Source organism: Seriola dumerili, unplaced genomic scaffold, assembly GCF_002260705.1.
Source record: "Seriola dumerili isolate Sdu_G_001 unplaced genomic scaffold, Sdu_1.0 BDQW01000478.1, whole genome shotgun sequence".
In the NCBI taxonomy this organism is placed as follows: domain Eukaryota; kingdom Metazoa; phylum Chordata; class Actinopteri; order Carangiformes; family Carangidae; genus Seriola; species Seriola dumerili.
The window spans coordinates 3357948-3371891 of record NW_019174733.1 but is presented as its reverse complement, the minus strand read 5'-3'; the positions used below and the strand labels follow the sequence as shown (position 1 = coordinate 3371891).

General features: G+C 43.7%; 1 protein-coding gene across 9 annotated transcripts in view; it reads right to left on the bottom strand.

Annotated features, from left to right (window-relative positions):
• Positions 1-225: 225 nt before the first annotated feature.
• Positions 226-13944, bottom strand: part of LOC111235191 (transcription factor COE3) — a 68075-nt gene continuing 54356 nt past the window's right edge. For 4 of the 9 annotated variants that reach the window (XM_022763538.1, XM_022763540.1, XM_022763541.1 and 1 more), the window contains exons 11-16: positions 8440-8528; positions 3338-3403; positions 2923-3094; positions 2307-2496; positions 1795-1982; positions 226-395 (exon numbers count right to left, since the gene is read on the bottom strand). In XM_022763538.1, coding sequence (XP_022619259.1) covers positions 364-395; positions 1795-1982; positions 2307-2496; positions 2923-3094; positions 3338-3403; positions 8440-8528 — 737 coding nt within the window. In that variant the 3' untranslated portion in view covers positions 226-363. Of the gene's footprint in view, positions 396-1794; positions 2023-2303; positions 2497-2922; positions 3095-3337; positions 3404-8439; positions 8529-13944 lie in introns of all 9 variants that reach the window. The other 5 variants (XM_022763535.1, XM_022763536.1, XM_022763537.1 and 2 more) reach the window with 3 other exon arrangements.

Below are 13944 nucleotides of genomic sequence, written 5' to 3'. Positions count from 1 at the left end.
CGACGCACAACCCGACAGGTATACAAAATAAACCCTCCATCATCCCGTGTCCTCTTCAAGGGTGATAAAATGGAGAGAAAAAAAATAAACAAAAGAAAAAAAAAATCCCCACAGAAAAAAAATATTGTTCCTTGTGAAATCCTTTTTTTCTGTAGGTTGGTGAAAGTCATTTAAAAGAAAAAAAAAAAATCATTTCTTTCTTTTTCTTTTTTTTTTCTTCATCTTTAAAAACAGAACAAGCGGTTGACTATACATTACACCAGCGTTTTGCGGTGTGCTGAGGGAGAGAGAGAGAGAGAGGGGGGTGGGGGGTCCTCTGAAGTGGTAGTGTGTAGACTGGTGCTTGAGATGATGAAAGTGCATTTACATTGGAGGGACAACCAGGCCGGACATGGCTGGAGAAAACAGAGACAGAGAGGAAAAAAAGATTAATTTATTGGGGCTAAAACAGGCATGGATATAAATATGAAAAATTATTAAAATGTTGTAATTTACTGTGTGTGCATGTATGCATGTGTATATGTATGTGCATGTGCGTGTGTGTGTGTGTGTGTGTGTGTGTGTGTGTGTGTGTGTGTGTGTGTCCAGCCATCTGACGGTGCACAAGTGCGTGAATGTATGCCTTAATGTGCCTGTTTGCGTATGTGCCTGTGAGTGTTTGCCGTGTCCACCAGCCTGCTGCTGCACGTCCTCCTAACAGGGAGAGTTTGAAAACCTCCCTCCTGCTCTGACATTTCAGCCCCCAGCACGCCAGTCTTGCTATGTGTGATATTTCTCCTGGCGTTGGGGTAATGGCAAACAGTGGCCCAGACTCCCAGGAGACGCGGCCGTGGTGACGGCAGAGCAACAACACGGTCACTTCCCACAATGCCACAATGCTACAGTACTAGACACTCCTCAGACTCCCCTCAGATTCCTTCTATCGCTTCCTCTCCTCCCCTCATCTCTTTATCCTCAACTCTCCCAACACTCTACATCGCATTAGTTCCTGCATTTCCACATTCCCCAAGTCGTGCCTCTGCGTCATTATCCAAGAGAGATTAGGCAAGATCAAAGGTAGCTTCCGTTATTTTACCAGGACCATCTGCTTAGGATATCATTAGCAACTGTACCTCACCCTGAGAGTTTATATATTCAGTATTTTCACACGTTTTAACAATTAGGCGACTAGTGAAGTGCTGGGATGATATATTATTATATTGCTCTGAGTATATTTGTAGAGTCATGGTTGAAATGCTTTTAAGTTTGCCAGCGCAGATGATGGCAAGGCATTGCTCATTAATTTCTGCACAACATGTATTAATAAGTATGAACGTGTAGCAAGATGAACTTTAATTTCCCACTTCATTAAGCCCAATGTTATTAATCTTGGGGCACACACTACGGCTAAGCTTGTTTTCAAAGCAATCATGTTGGTCATGACACATGCACAAAACCTAATAAACATAATTACTAAAACAATTCTGGGAAGGTCTTTTCCTGCGACATCAGAGGAGATCATTTGTATGAAAGGGCAACAAGGATGTATGTTTGCATGTATGTGCGCACAGACGTGAGACGACGCTTGCAGTCCTATACTTGCGTTTCTGTGTGTGCGTAAAGAGATGCTCTGTGTGTGTGTGTGTGTGTGTGTGTGTGTGTGTGTGTTTGAGTGTGAACTGAAAGGTGTAAATTGGCCTGTCAAAATGCATATATTTGTAATGATTAATCCCTCACCAAACCGGACAGAGGCCTGAGCAGCGGTATCTGACCAGTAGTCCGTAGGGAAGGGATGAGGGGGTGAGGGGGGCTCACCTTGCAGTCCGTTGCCGTTGGCGCTGGTGCAGGAGGGGGGTGGGGAGGCCTGGGGTCGGACCACAGGGGCGAAGGCGCTCTTTTGTTTAACTGCAGAGACGATAGGGGAGGAAAAGAGAGGAGGGGAGGGTGAGAGTGAGAACGTGCTGTGAGTAGTGCTCGAGAGGGAAAGGGCAGTTAAGGTAAGGCTGGGATAGTATTTCTGCCAGGGGGGATACACGATCAGTACTCACAGGCCCCAACCATCAACATCTTGTCCGGTTGAACAAATACAGGTGGCATACGGCGAAATACACATAAAAATGAGTATTTCTCCTGTTCTGAGCTACATGTGTGTTCTCCGAAGTACTAAAGCTAAACAAGCCTCCGTGAATGAATAGTAATATATTATCACCATCAATAATGTTATAACCCTGTCAGAAGTGATTCATAGAAGTGAAAACGAATGTGGGAGCTGGAATTAAATCAACAGCAGCTTAGTGCTACTACAGCGTGTGATAGTGGCAAGCTACTCACTTCCATATGGGGAGTTGGCAGAGGATCCGTTGAGGAACCCAGGGGAGCTTGGCACTCCCAGGTTCATACCGGCATTGCCGTAGCCATTCATGCTGTTGCTGACGGTGTTGTAGCTCGACTGCTGCGGGGTGCTGCTGGAGATGTAGCCCCGGGGGGACACGCTGCTGGTGTTCCGGCTGTAGCCCACTGAATAACACAGGTGGAGGATGGAGAGGGGAAATTCATTCATTCCTTCCCTTCTGTACAGTGTTTACCAGGGAAATGTTCACTGATTACAGTAAATGATAATGGAAATTTGCTGCTGCAATCAAACATTTTTATATCAGCACATCCTGCAGATGCCAGTTTATTAAGAAAAGAATTTGGCTCTTAATTGGACCCTTTAGCTCCCTGTATTGTTAGCGAGGATGGGGGCAGAGAGCCTGGCGTTCAAAAACAATTTCTACCCTTTTTTTTTTTTTTCTTTTTTCATTTTAATGAATGAAAAAAACAAACAAACTGAAATTTAACTATTTCTCATGCTGCAAACTCCCCCCTTTGGAATTCCCTCAGCTCCCTGGACCCCACTTTTGAGAACCACTGAGTTATGGAGCTGTACCCTAAATCACATACCTTGGTCATTCCCTTGTGACTCAGACACATTGACTGCTAGCTGGCTGCTGAAGGAGTTGACTCCCATCATGCCGTGGGAGGCTGTGTTAGCGAGAGAGGGGATCTGGTTGTGGTTGCGGGGAACGCTGTACAGGGCCTCAGCGATGTCAGCTGCCCTCTTCAGAATGATCTCCTGAGAAGCAAAGAGAAGGCAGAGGTTTTGTTATTTATGGTTTTTTTTTATTTTTTTTTTTTATAGCTTTGCTTTTGCTTTGATGCACGGTTCATTGCTATATGTTTAACTCACAACGCATGTAGCCTACATTGTTCCAGATATAGTGGTGAAAATACCCTTTGGTGATACTATACAAAATTTTCAATGGTTTCTTATTTAGCAGAGGTATAAGCACGCAGGAGCGGCTGCGCGGATACAGACCTGATTGTTGTGGGGCATTCCATACAGGGCTTCAACGAGATCAGCCGCCCTCTTCAGTAACACCTCCTGATGAGGAAAACAGGAAGAGTAAACGTTAAGAGCCGGGCAGATTATGTGCGAGTTGACCCCAGTTGTTTCTTACAGTAACAAACAATATCACAAACAACATTACACAGCAGGGTCGTGGAGATACTTAGAAATGTTTACATATTCAACCGCCTAAATAAACGCCACCCTGATTTAAGAGGCACGAGTGCTGCATTTATACAGCACTACCACTTTGCTCCTTCCAACCATGCAGAGCAGTGAATAATGTTCCCTATCTTAATTAAACTGGCATACTCCTTTAAAAACAACACCTCACCCCTGATTCTGGGCTTCACGTTTGCTCCGGAGTTCAGCGCCGAGTCCCCTCTCTTCAGAACAATAAAGTGAATTAGCTCTGGGTTAATCTAGTTCTGTTGTAATGACATTAAGGAATTTTTCAATTAACCTCTTTGACTGGCTGTTGCAAAGGACTTCACAAATGACTTCCCATCCAGCAAGAGCTGGGTGCTTGTGCCTTGGGGACACGGATGCTCAGGATGTGGTCTTATCCATGTCTGCATGCTTGCCCCCGCTTGACAATGCGGATTAGCTGTGTTGCTTTGGCTCTTAACACTGAAAATGAGTTGGCCCCGGATCCTGTTCCCCCCACTCTGTTTTGGGCTTTCAGCTAGGTGGGGTTTGGCCCGTTTGTGTGTCTTTATCTGCTCTTTGAATTCAGCACTTACAATTAAATCCCTCTCAAGCAACCAGACTGCTCTCTTTGTTTTCTATAATACAGAAGGCAATATGCTCTATGAAAACCCTCTCCTCCTTTTAGAGTGCATTTAATCTGACAAAGGCAAGTTGCAGACATGGCTGTTGCGTGTGTTTTTAAAATGCTCGCTTGTTGTCACCTGCTGTAGAGCAGAGATTTGTCGACTGTGCTGTTAGAACCCTGGTTAAAAGCAATGCAAATCTGTCACCAGAAACATCTCAGATGGTGCTTGTTTTCTTCCCACATTCGCTATGTTTTCTTTTGCGGGCCTCGGTAATTTGTCTGAAGTGTTCCATCACTTGGCAATAGCAGTGTGGGATTAAGACGGCAGCTGCCGTAAATGAATGTAAACACAGCCTTCGCGCCTTCAAACAGCGGCCTCCAAGACTTGGCCTGCATTTCCAAGGCACAGCGTATGTAGTGTGCTCGGAGTGTGTGTATGGGCCCTTTCATCCTGAGGAGCATATCTACCACAGTCCTTGATTTATCAAGATGAATCACTGTAGAAGCCACTTCCAGCGTATGCCATGCTCTCTTATAGAAACATATCGCTTAATCCACCCCACGTTACCGGATGGGTGGCTCTTAGAATGGGCATTTACCTCTGAAATTGGTGTGTATGCTCAACGTTGCATGCATCTAGTTTGCATACAAATAAAGAATTATGGTTGTCGTGAGGCAGGTAGACTAAATGAGAGGACCAGCTGTCTTGATGTGTTCTCATCAGGCAGAACAGATTTCTCTCTCTCTTGCTGAGTGAGATAAAGTGGTTTTCTTTCTTTTTGTCTGCAGTTAATAATTACCAATAATCTATTCTATCATATTTCAAGATCTCCTACATGGCTCTCAATTTTAAACAACAATTAAAGCAATTAAGACTGTCGCGTTCGCAAGCCATGTTTCATTCTCTTTAAAACGTCCTCTCCCTCCTTGTCCATATGGTACTTTGCAGCAGTGACATAAGGACAGCTTGGAAAAAAGAGAGAAAACGATATTGCCTCTCATCCTTAATCTGTCGTTTACCGCGTGGTGTCTTAACTAACCAAGCTCACTCGCAAGGCTATGCTTAAGTGGCAACCTAGTCATATCCGAGGATGATGAGAAGTGCTGCACCCAATCAAGGAAGAAGTTTGTTTTCTTCTGACGAGACGCTTTCATGCGTATCAGCTCACGCTGTGAATACGATTAACACGGAATAGTGTTCTGAGGGCATTTCCATGTAAATCTCAATACTACTCCAGCATAAGTGTAATTGGCTTTCTTGTCATGGAGACATATCAGAACACACCATGTTAAATTGAAACAATTAAAGGCCTCAAATGATTTCTGTTGTTCTGTGACAAATGCGTGACAGATTTCTGCTATTGTTTGCCTTGCTTTGCATAAAGGTCTCGTGTTCAACAACTGCTTAAATGGGGCTGCTCAGATGACAGATCACCTAAGATTTAGAAGCTGTTTTACATTATTGCAGAGCAAAGAAAAAAAAGAAAAGAAAAAATTTAGAGAAAGCCATAACAAATGATGTGTTATAAAAAATATCTAACAATAAGACGACATGGTCTAAAACAGCCGGAATGTGATTCTTCAAGCACTAGATTAACATGGATGTTGTATTTATATTATCACAGTTAATAAAAGAGGGCCTAGGTTATGTAGCTTGGAGTGCTAATGCCATTATAAAACTGTAAGGCAATTACTCTGTTAGCTCTAGCCTGAGGTAATGAATGCATTTAGAAGCATAGGGCCATTAGATGAAGGTACTTCAAAGAGCACAGGAAGAGAGATTCATTTAAATACATGGGTAATTGCTTGACATGAACACATTTGTAATATTTTCTCCTTGTGGATTACACAAAGAATTGGAAAAGAATGGGCTTATGCTCATTTTGGGAGGAAAGAAAAGAATCCAAAGCAATCAGCTTAATAATAAAACAATATTGAGTTTCCACTTTTAATTTCATAATGAATCTAATTTGTTACAGAAGAGAGAAATTGAGTGTGATATAATGTGATATCCAGTCTATTTGTCCATTACTGCCAGAGGGCACAAAATGGTATTATAAATTGTCTTTTTTATATTATGAATAGAAAATTGTTTTATAACAAGATCTTAAAAAGGAGGGTGAATTCCAAAGTCTCTCTTCACTTAACGCGATGCCCGCAAACCAATCTCCTTTCTCATCACTTGACTGCTCACACTTATTACTTTCATATTCACCCTGGACTTTGCATTGAATTTTTATATCTCCACTCCTCCCACAGGGTCAGACTGTCATCTACGATGTTGTCTTAGAATTACGAGGTAAACTTCAATCAGAGGCAGCTTCCCCCCTTTTTTTCTCTGTGTAGCAACAATATTAGCGTGCATCCCTTGCTATCCATGAGCACTCCCATATTGGCTTTCTGTCTCCTTACAATTACCACGTGTCTTACTGGTCCCAGGGAGAAGGCTGGTGGAAATCAATAGCGCAGTAATATTATCAACTGGAGGGTGAAGTCATGGGAAGGGGGGGGGGGTAGAGGCGGTGAGTGGGCTTGGTGTCGATTTGCCTTTCCGCTAATGCACACCGCGCGTCCTCCAGCTTTATCTTCTTTTTATAGAGTCTCCCTACCTCACCTGCACCCTGTAATGGCTGTTCTCTATATGCCGTTTCTGTTCTCATTCCAAATGTACATGCCAGCCTCAGCACGCCGCGGGCTGTTTTATTGGGAATGTGCTTTTGACCCCGAGAGCTGACCCTCAGATGGCAAGCTTAACAATGACGAATCACTTGGTGGGATCATTTACATGCCCCCTGAACCCCATATTTGGGTCCATTAGAGAGCAAATCAAATATTTATGTTGTTTATTGGAAGTGCAGGGTTTCATCTCACTCTGTGATTGTTTCATGCAAAGGCTGGGAGACCGTGCTATATTAAGTATACGCACACCCAGGAAACTAATCTTGGGTTCAGTGTCAAAACCTGTCTCACAGCCAACGACGCTTTGTATCCAAGGAAAGAAGTAAGGTTTCTCTGTAATAACGCTGTGTTTAACATTGTTGCTCTCTTTGTTCAAAAGATGTGGACTTTGCAAAGACACTGTGACTTTATAACATAGAAACAGTGAGCGCCTAGATTGACCGGTGACGCTGGAGGAGACAGAGAGAGCCATGTGGATATTAAAGGTAAGTGTACTTTACCTTTTAGTCTACGTTTACAGTTGAAATTAGAGTAACATTTCATGTCTGGGTGTTGTTTCCTGTCTCCACAGGGACCGAGTCTAATTGAAACACTTCATATACTGAACCAGGGACTTGCTGTGATGTTCCATTTCTCCACATTGCCTTGGTCAAACGTCTATAGCTACCACACAGTCTGTTCTTTATTAAATTGTCCGTTGGACGTTAATGATATTGCTGTGTTGCATGCTGGGATTTAATAGATAAGGTCTTTAAAGGTTTTACAGTATTATTAAAACTCTGAGGTGGCCACCACTTCACTGCATGCCGAGGGGTTCTGAATGTACTAATCAGTCATATTATTACACTTGACACATCTGGAACGTCAGTCACAAAAATGGTTACTGGCAGGGTAGCAATTAGTGAAAACACACAGATAGATTTTATCAATAGGAAATGGAAAGAGTAAGAGAATCAAAGGGAATGAAAAGAATAAAAGAATCAAAGAGTTTCTGCAGGGGAGGGAAAAAAAAACAAAAAACCTGTGCACCTTAGTTTTCATGCTCAAGTCTTTCAATATGGCAGCCTATTTGTGTGCCACACCACTGTGTCTAAAACTGATGAGGCTTTCAACTCCTTCACCCAGGTTCAAAAGAAAACAATAAGAAAGCCAAAGCATAATAACATGCAGTCTTTGTCTATTAGCTGCAGTAAGACTAGGGGGTTTACGGCACAGGGTTCTGTAAACAAAAGATTAAACCAAATCGAGCTGCAGAAAATGAAAGGAAAACATGAGTGGGGTAATGAGGGTGCAGACGTCGTTTCTGACCAGATTACCATCTCCACAGACTACTGGAGAGGAAAACGCCTGATTGAGCTATTTTACCACACAGAGAGTTTACGCCTCTCTCCACACACAAAACCAATACCATTACCACGCTGGTTAGTGGGTAAGCCACATATGTGAAGCAAAGCTGTTACGGTTTGGGGTCACAGTGCTCTGCTTTGATGGTAATGTTGTTTTGTTTATTTGTCACATTCAAAGTATTAAGGCCCTATAACCCAGACAGCTCTGTCTCTTTTGCTGTTTGCTGTATTTTTTTTTATTTTTTTTTATGCTGCAGAGACACCGGACTGACCTTTGGTAACCTCTCAGGATCGCCGGGGTGTCTGGGGATGACCTTCTGCAGCCTCTGGAAACCATAGTCGATGGTTGGCTCGTTCAGGGCTGAAAGAGAGAAAAGGAAGGTTGAAAATTAGAATCATTTCAGGACTAATTTTGCCAGAGAGAGGAAAAAAACTAATTGAGAAATCTGTTAGAGTTTACAGTACAAAAGTCATTTCAGAATGCCTAATTTCAAAGAAACCTCAGGGGTGAGGGGATGTTTTATGAATCATCAGCGGCTCCGGGGGGGGGGGGCAAGTGAAGGAAAATGACAAGGGTTCCTCTGACACTTGTGTCACCAAGTGTTATTCCATTAACAGCCATGATGCCCTACATCAGTCTGAGAATCCTTCCAAGGAGACCCTCCCCCTTTTTATCTGCTTGAGAATATTGACTACAGCAAACTACATAGCGGGGGTCTTTTAATCTAACAGAGCTTTAATAATCTGTGAAAGGCTGTCCACACATTGATCTAGTGTAGGTTGCTGTCATTTCATCCTTCTGCACCAACTGTACTGCAACACTGGGCCCATGAAATACGGCAGCAGATCCCATGCAGCCATTAATCTCTCCCACCCCTCAAATAGTAATCTGGGGCATGAGGCATATTGGGCGATGAATCAGAGGCACAAAGTAAATGAATCATAACCCAGACTTTGGTGAGAGCAGGGCGTTTTATGTCTGACAGTCCTAATGGGTAATTGAAGGCTTCCTTACAGCTCCGCCTGATTCTAAACAATCATGTGTACACTCATAGGCAGGACAAGGCGAGGGAGGGAGGGCAGAGGAGAGAAGGAGGGGAGGAGGGGAGGAAAGGAGGAGAGCAGTGTAAAAGGGGGAAGGAACGACTTAATAGAGAACATCACTTCTCAATGTAGATATCATTTTCAGGAGAGTAACTCCGCCGAGCAAGGCGCTTCATAAATCAATGGCTTTCTATGGAGACTAATAAGAGCTGCCTGCCTCTATTCATTGTTCAGCCTGTAATTTGGCCCATCACTCATTACTCAGCATGTAATTTCAGCATTAACACCGCACAGCTCGCTGAACCTGCTGAACACCAGAGAATGTGAAAGCAAGCGATCGCCCCCCCATACACACACACACACACACACACACAGACGCAGGCAGGCAGGCAGGCAGGGCCACTGAAGCACAATCCAGGCAGTCACAGCAGGAAACTGAACATTTATGTTTCTTACTCTTTCTTTTGTTCCCTCTCATCTATGTACACATGCAAGCATGCTTACACACAACCTACACACAAACACACACACATCCTCTATCTACTCATGCATACATACAGCAGTCATGTACTCACACACATGCGCCACTTCTGCCAAAACCTGAATACAGTAATTGCCAGCTCGACCGTGATCAAACGGAGCAATTATGTGTTCAAGCATGGACAATGCAGGGTGCTAATCGATAGCAAGGATCTAGCTTGCAAATACAGTGGTATTCAGCCTCTGCTGCCCGGGCACACCTGAATAAACCCACACGCCACGACAACATACACTGCTGGAAATCTGATTTGACATGTCATCATGCGTCCTGAAACGACAAGGGTCTGCTTTGGAATGTGGGGGAACGCCATCTTCTCTTTAATAAAGGATTGATCTGCGGTATTGATCGTACATGACAAGGCTGTAGCGAGGAATTTGCCCCCTTTCTTTTGTTATTTCCACCCCCTTTCTTATCTATGCACTCTGGCGGTCTCATACATGTGTACATGTGTACACACAGGAGCATGCATATCTGTGTGTGTGTGTGTGTGTGTGTGTGTGTGTGTGTGTGTGTGTGTGTGTGTGCGTGTGTGTGTGTGTGTGTGTGTGTGTGTGTGTGTGTGACTGCACGTGCCCGGCTGAGAGAGTGTATGTGCATGTCAGCCCTGCCAGACCCCGCTGCTCAGTGTGATGTAAATTGTGTATGTGTAAAAAGCACTCCATAATCAGGCCATCCATCATCAGAGGCTGTCAGTGGGCTCTCTCAGGGTGATACATCACGCTCTCCTGTCCTCTGCCTCAGCTGGGGCCTACACAACCCGCCAGGCATGCTGGGAACACAGCCGGAGAGACGTACAGTACAGGACAAGACCTAGGTTGGGCGAGGTGTTCTGTTTGATGTTCCTTTCCAATGATAATGACGCCTTACTGTAAAAGCAGACCTAAGAATTATGAATGTGATTTGGAGGGTATCCTGTAGTCTGAAAGAACAGTTTTTTAAAAAAGTTTATGTACAGTATTAAATGCTTTCATACGGGGAATATGGAATCAAAACTGTTATTTACACTTGTCTCAGCCTGGGTTTAAAACATGGCTCAGTGTTATGCAGTTGCAGTTAAGCGTCAGGCATGATCTCCACATGTCGACATGTCGCCGTCTCATCTATCATGGAGATGATCTTTGTAACAACCCCAGCGTAATGAAATTGGTGACACAGACCGCCATCTGCTATTGATTTCATGCAAATGCTTTTGACAGCTGATGGAGACTTGCATTAGCGCTAAACGGTGCTGTCAGTTGATGAGTTGACAGTTTTGTAGTCATAGCATGTACACTGGTGCAGACAGACACAGACAATGTCAATAATCCTGTAAGAGCTGCTGATGATATATACTGAGCACTTATATTCAATCTGGACAATAAATGTGTTATGTGTGTATTCATCGCGTTGCTCCGCACATTTTTTCTTCCCAGGAAAGATTTTCTTTCATCTGCTGAGCTTTTACAAGAATCATTGGGACTGCTCCTCTTACTTTTTCTCACACCACACACATTGACGGCGACCTTTTCCTCCCCTTTTACTCCCACCTCCTCACCCCGTGTCTTTTTTAATCCTTGGCACATCATTATGTTCCAACTTCACACTCTGTCGTAAACTTTACTCTCCTCTAAAGATATAATGGGCAAATCTAGCTCTGCGATGCCCTCGCATGACTCCATGCATGCCAAAATCAGTTTGGCCCTCCTCGTCCTTCCAACACAATATGGTGAAGGAACGGGGGGGCTGAGGGTGTGGAAGTGCATACCCCCGCCCCCCCACCCCGCATTACCCCTCCTGTAAGGGTTCTCAGTCGCTGCAAGGAAACATGAAACCCTCCACACACATCCCATAAATCCTGCACTGGGTGGGGAGTCTAGCCGAGGGGAGGAGGGAAGGTGGGGGAAACTGGGAGGAGGTACGATGGGGGTGGGGGGTAGGGGTGGGGGGGGTCGCTGGCACGTTCCAGTCACGCCCGCTTCCCGGCCCGCGGCCAATCAATACCACTTTCCTGTTTTAGAGGCGGGTAATTATGAGGTGGAGAGATTGTGTGACCTCTCACCCCTGCTGCATTACTCGCCTGATATTAAGATAAATTGCCTGATTTTGGGTAAACATATGCTGCAATTCAAACTGTCAGCACTGGTTTGCTCAGGGATAATTTGTATTGATCTCCTGGCTTCTTCCCCATTTTGCTTACTGACCTCATGGATAATTAGAGAAAAAGAGACACAGGGAGGTAAGGCAGGGCTTGCATTTGAATACTTTGCAGGAGAGATGAAGAGCACATGGGAGGGGGGGCGGGGGGGGGCAGAGGGAACATTATGGACTAATAGAATTTTCATTTTCTCTCATCTTCTGCTCGGATTTAGACAGGTTGCATGTTTTGTTCAATTACATGGCTTATATCTCTTTCCCTGCTTGTGTTACATTTACAGAGATATAATTGTTCATAGATTTGTTTCCATGGTTTAATTTCAGAGATGATTAGAATTTAACAAAAGCAATGAGACAGCAAAAGTGACAGCAAATACGTTTGAAATTTAACAGCAAAAGAATTATTTCCACGTATGAGTAAAAATCAACACGATAAGATGACTAAAAGATTCTGCGTCTTTTTCATCCACGTATGGATGAATTTTTTTTATGAATATTTCAGTAATTTTTCTCACTCAGGAGGGCCAACGATCGTGTTTCAGAATATGAAGAGATGGAATGCATGACTCGGTGTGCAGCTGTGACCATATCATTTCCAATTTTGAATATCACGCATGCGCACGAGCATTCGTGGCAGGGCTTCAGTGGAATTCCTCTGGCTGGAATGTGCACTTCCCCAATCTTATTTTGATCTGACGCCTTAATCTGCCTGTCCTTTCATGCCACTAACACATTTTCTCTGAGAGCCCCTCTAGCCGCCTCAGTCTAGCCACTTTACTTAAAATGTAGAGTGGATGGCGTGTACATGGCATCTGAGTGTGGTCTGCTGCTCCTTCTCCATGTTCTCTAGAAATAGGACATGAGTAACCGCTCTACAGGAACAGTGTAACATGGCCGACGTTGGCAGCCAGAAGTGCTTACATGGCAATACACCACTGTGTGCCCTCGGTCTATATGGAACGGGATTGAACACATGTATTGACTTACAGTATTGGGGTATAAACATAGGGAAATGTTTGAGCAAAGCAGTAAATTTAAGGGAAATTGTTCCTTGTTAAGTCTATGAGCCTGAATGGAAGCTTGCACAGAGTACTAGCATTCCTGCCAGCCATTACAGCTTATTACGATAACTCTATCTTTCCAGGAGATAAAAACCTAGCCTTGTTGCCATTTGCCAGCTATTACTTTCGCTAATTATACTTAACTGCTTCGAGCTTATCTCCACTCCTCCTACACCATTGAGCAGTTATTTTTTTTTTCTTTCCCCTTAACACAAATTAGAGGTGGAGTGGGAGTTGGAAAGGGGGAGACAGATAAACAGCACAGGCAGAAGTTCATTCAAGTGTTATTGCATTTGTGACTTATCAAACAGTCTAACTGAAGCCTTCTAGGCACCTGCAGTCTGTTAGATGGATGCAGTTCAGAACAGCATCAGCACACATAATGACCTCGTCTGGCTGATGCTCAGTACAGTCTATAGTAGAGACACAGAAAGAGTGAATATCTTCTCAGTGTTACTGTAAGGAGTTAAAAATGAATACTGTGCATACAGAGGTAGGATACTCGGAAGTCATGCTGCTGCTGCTGCACAGTATAGAAATGTTCCAGTGTTGAGAGAATGGAAAACACACATGCAGACGTAGGGACCATCTAAAAAAAAAAATAAAACGAAAAAACAAACCAAACCAAATTGGAATTTCCACAGCAAACCCACGCAAAGCAAACCTCATCTGTTTTAACACTGACCATATCATCTCCATCCACTGCAGCCAGTTATCACTGAGTGATTCCATCTCCAGCAGTCTCAAGATGAACAGGAAATTAAAATTTCAAAGATCTGCAGTTAAGATAAATCAATGGAGACAGATCAATGATCATTGAAATTTCATGAACTTTGAGCCAATACAGATGAAAAAACCTAGACAGTTACAGTCTCCAGCAGATATTGCTCCTGCAACAGATAAAATGTAATTAACACGGTTAAAAGGGAGCAATGTTACAGATTGCAGATCCATAATTTCAGACTCCCTTCATATCGGTTGTATTATTAGAAAGTGCC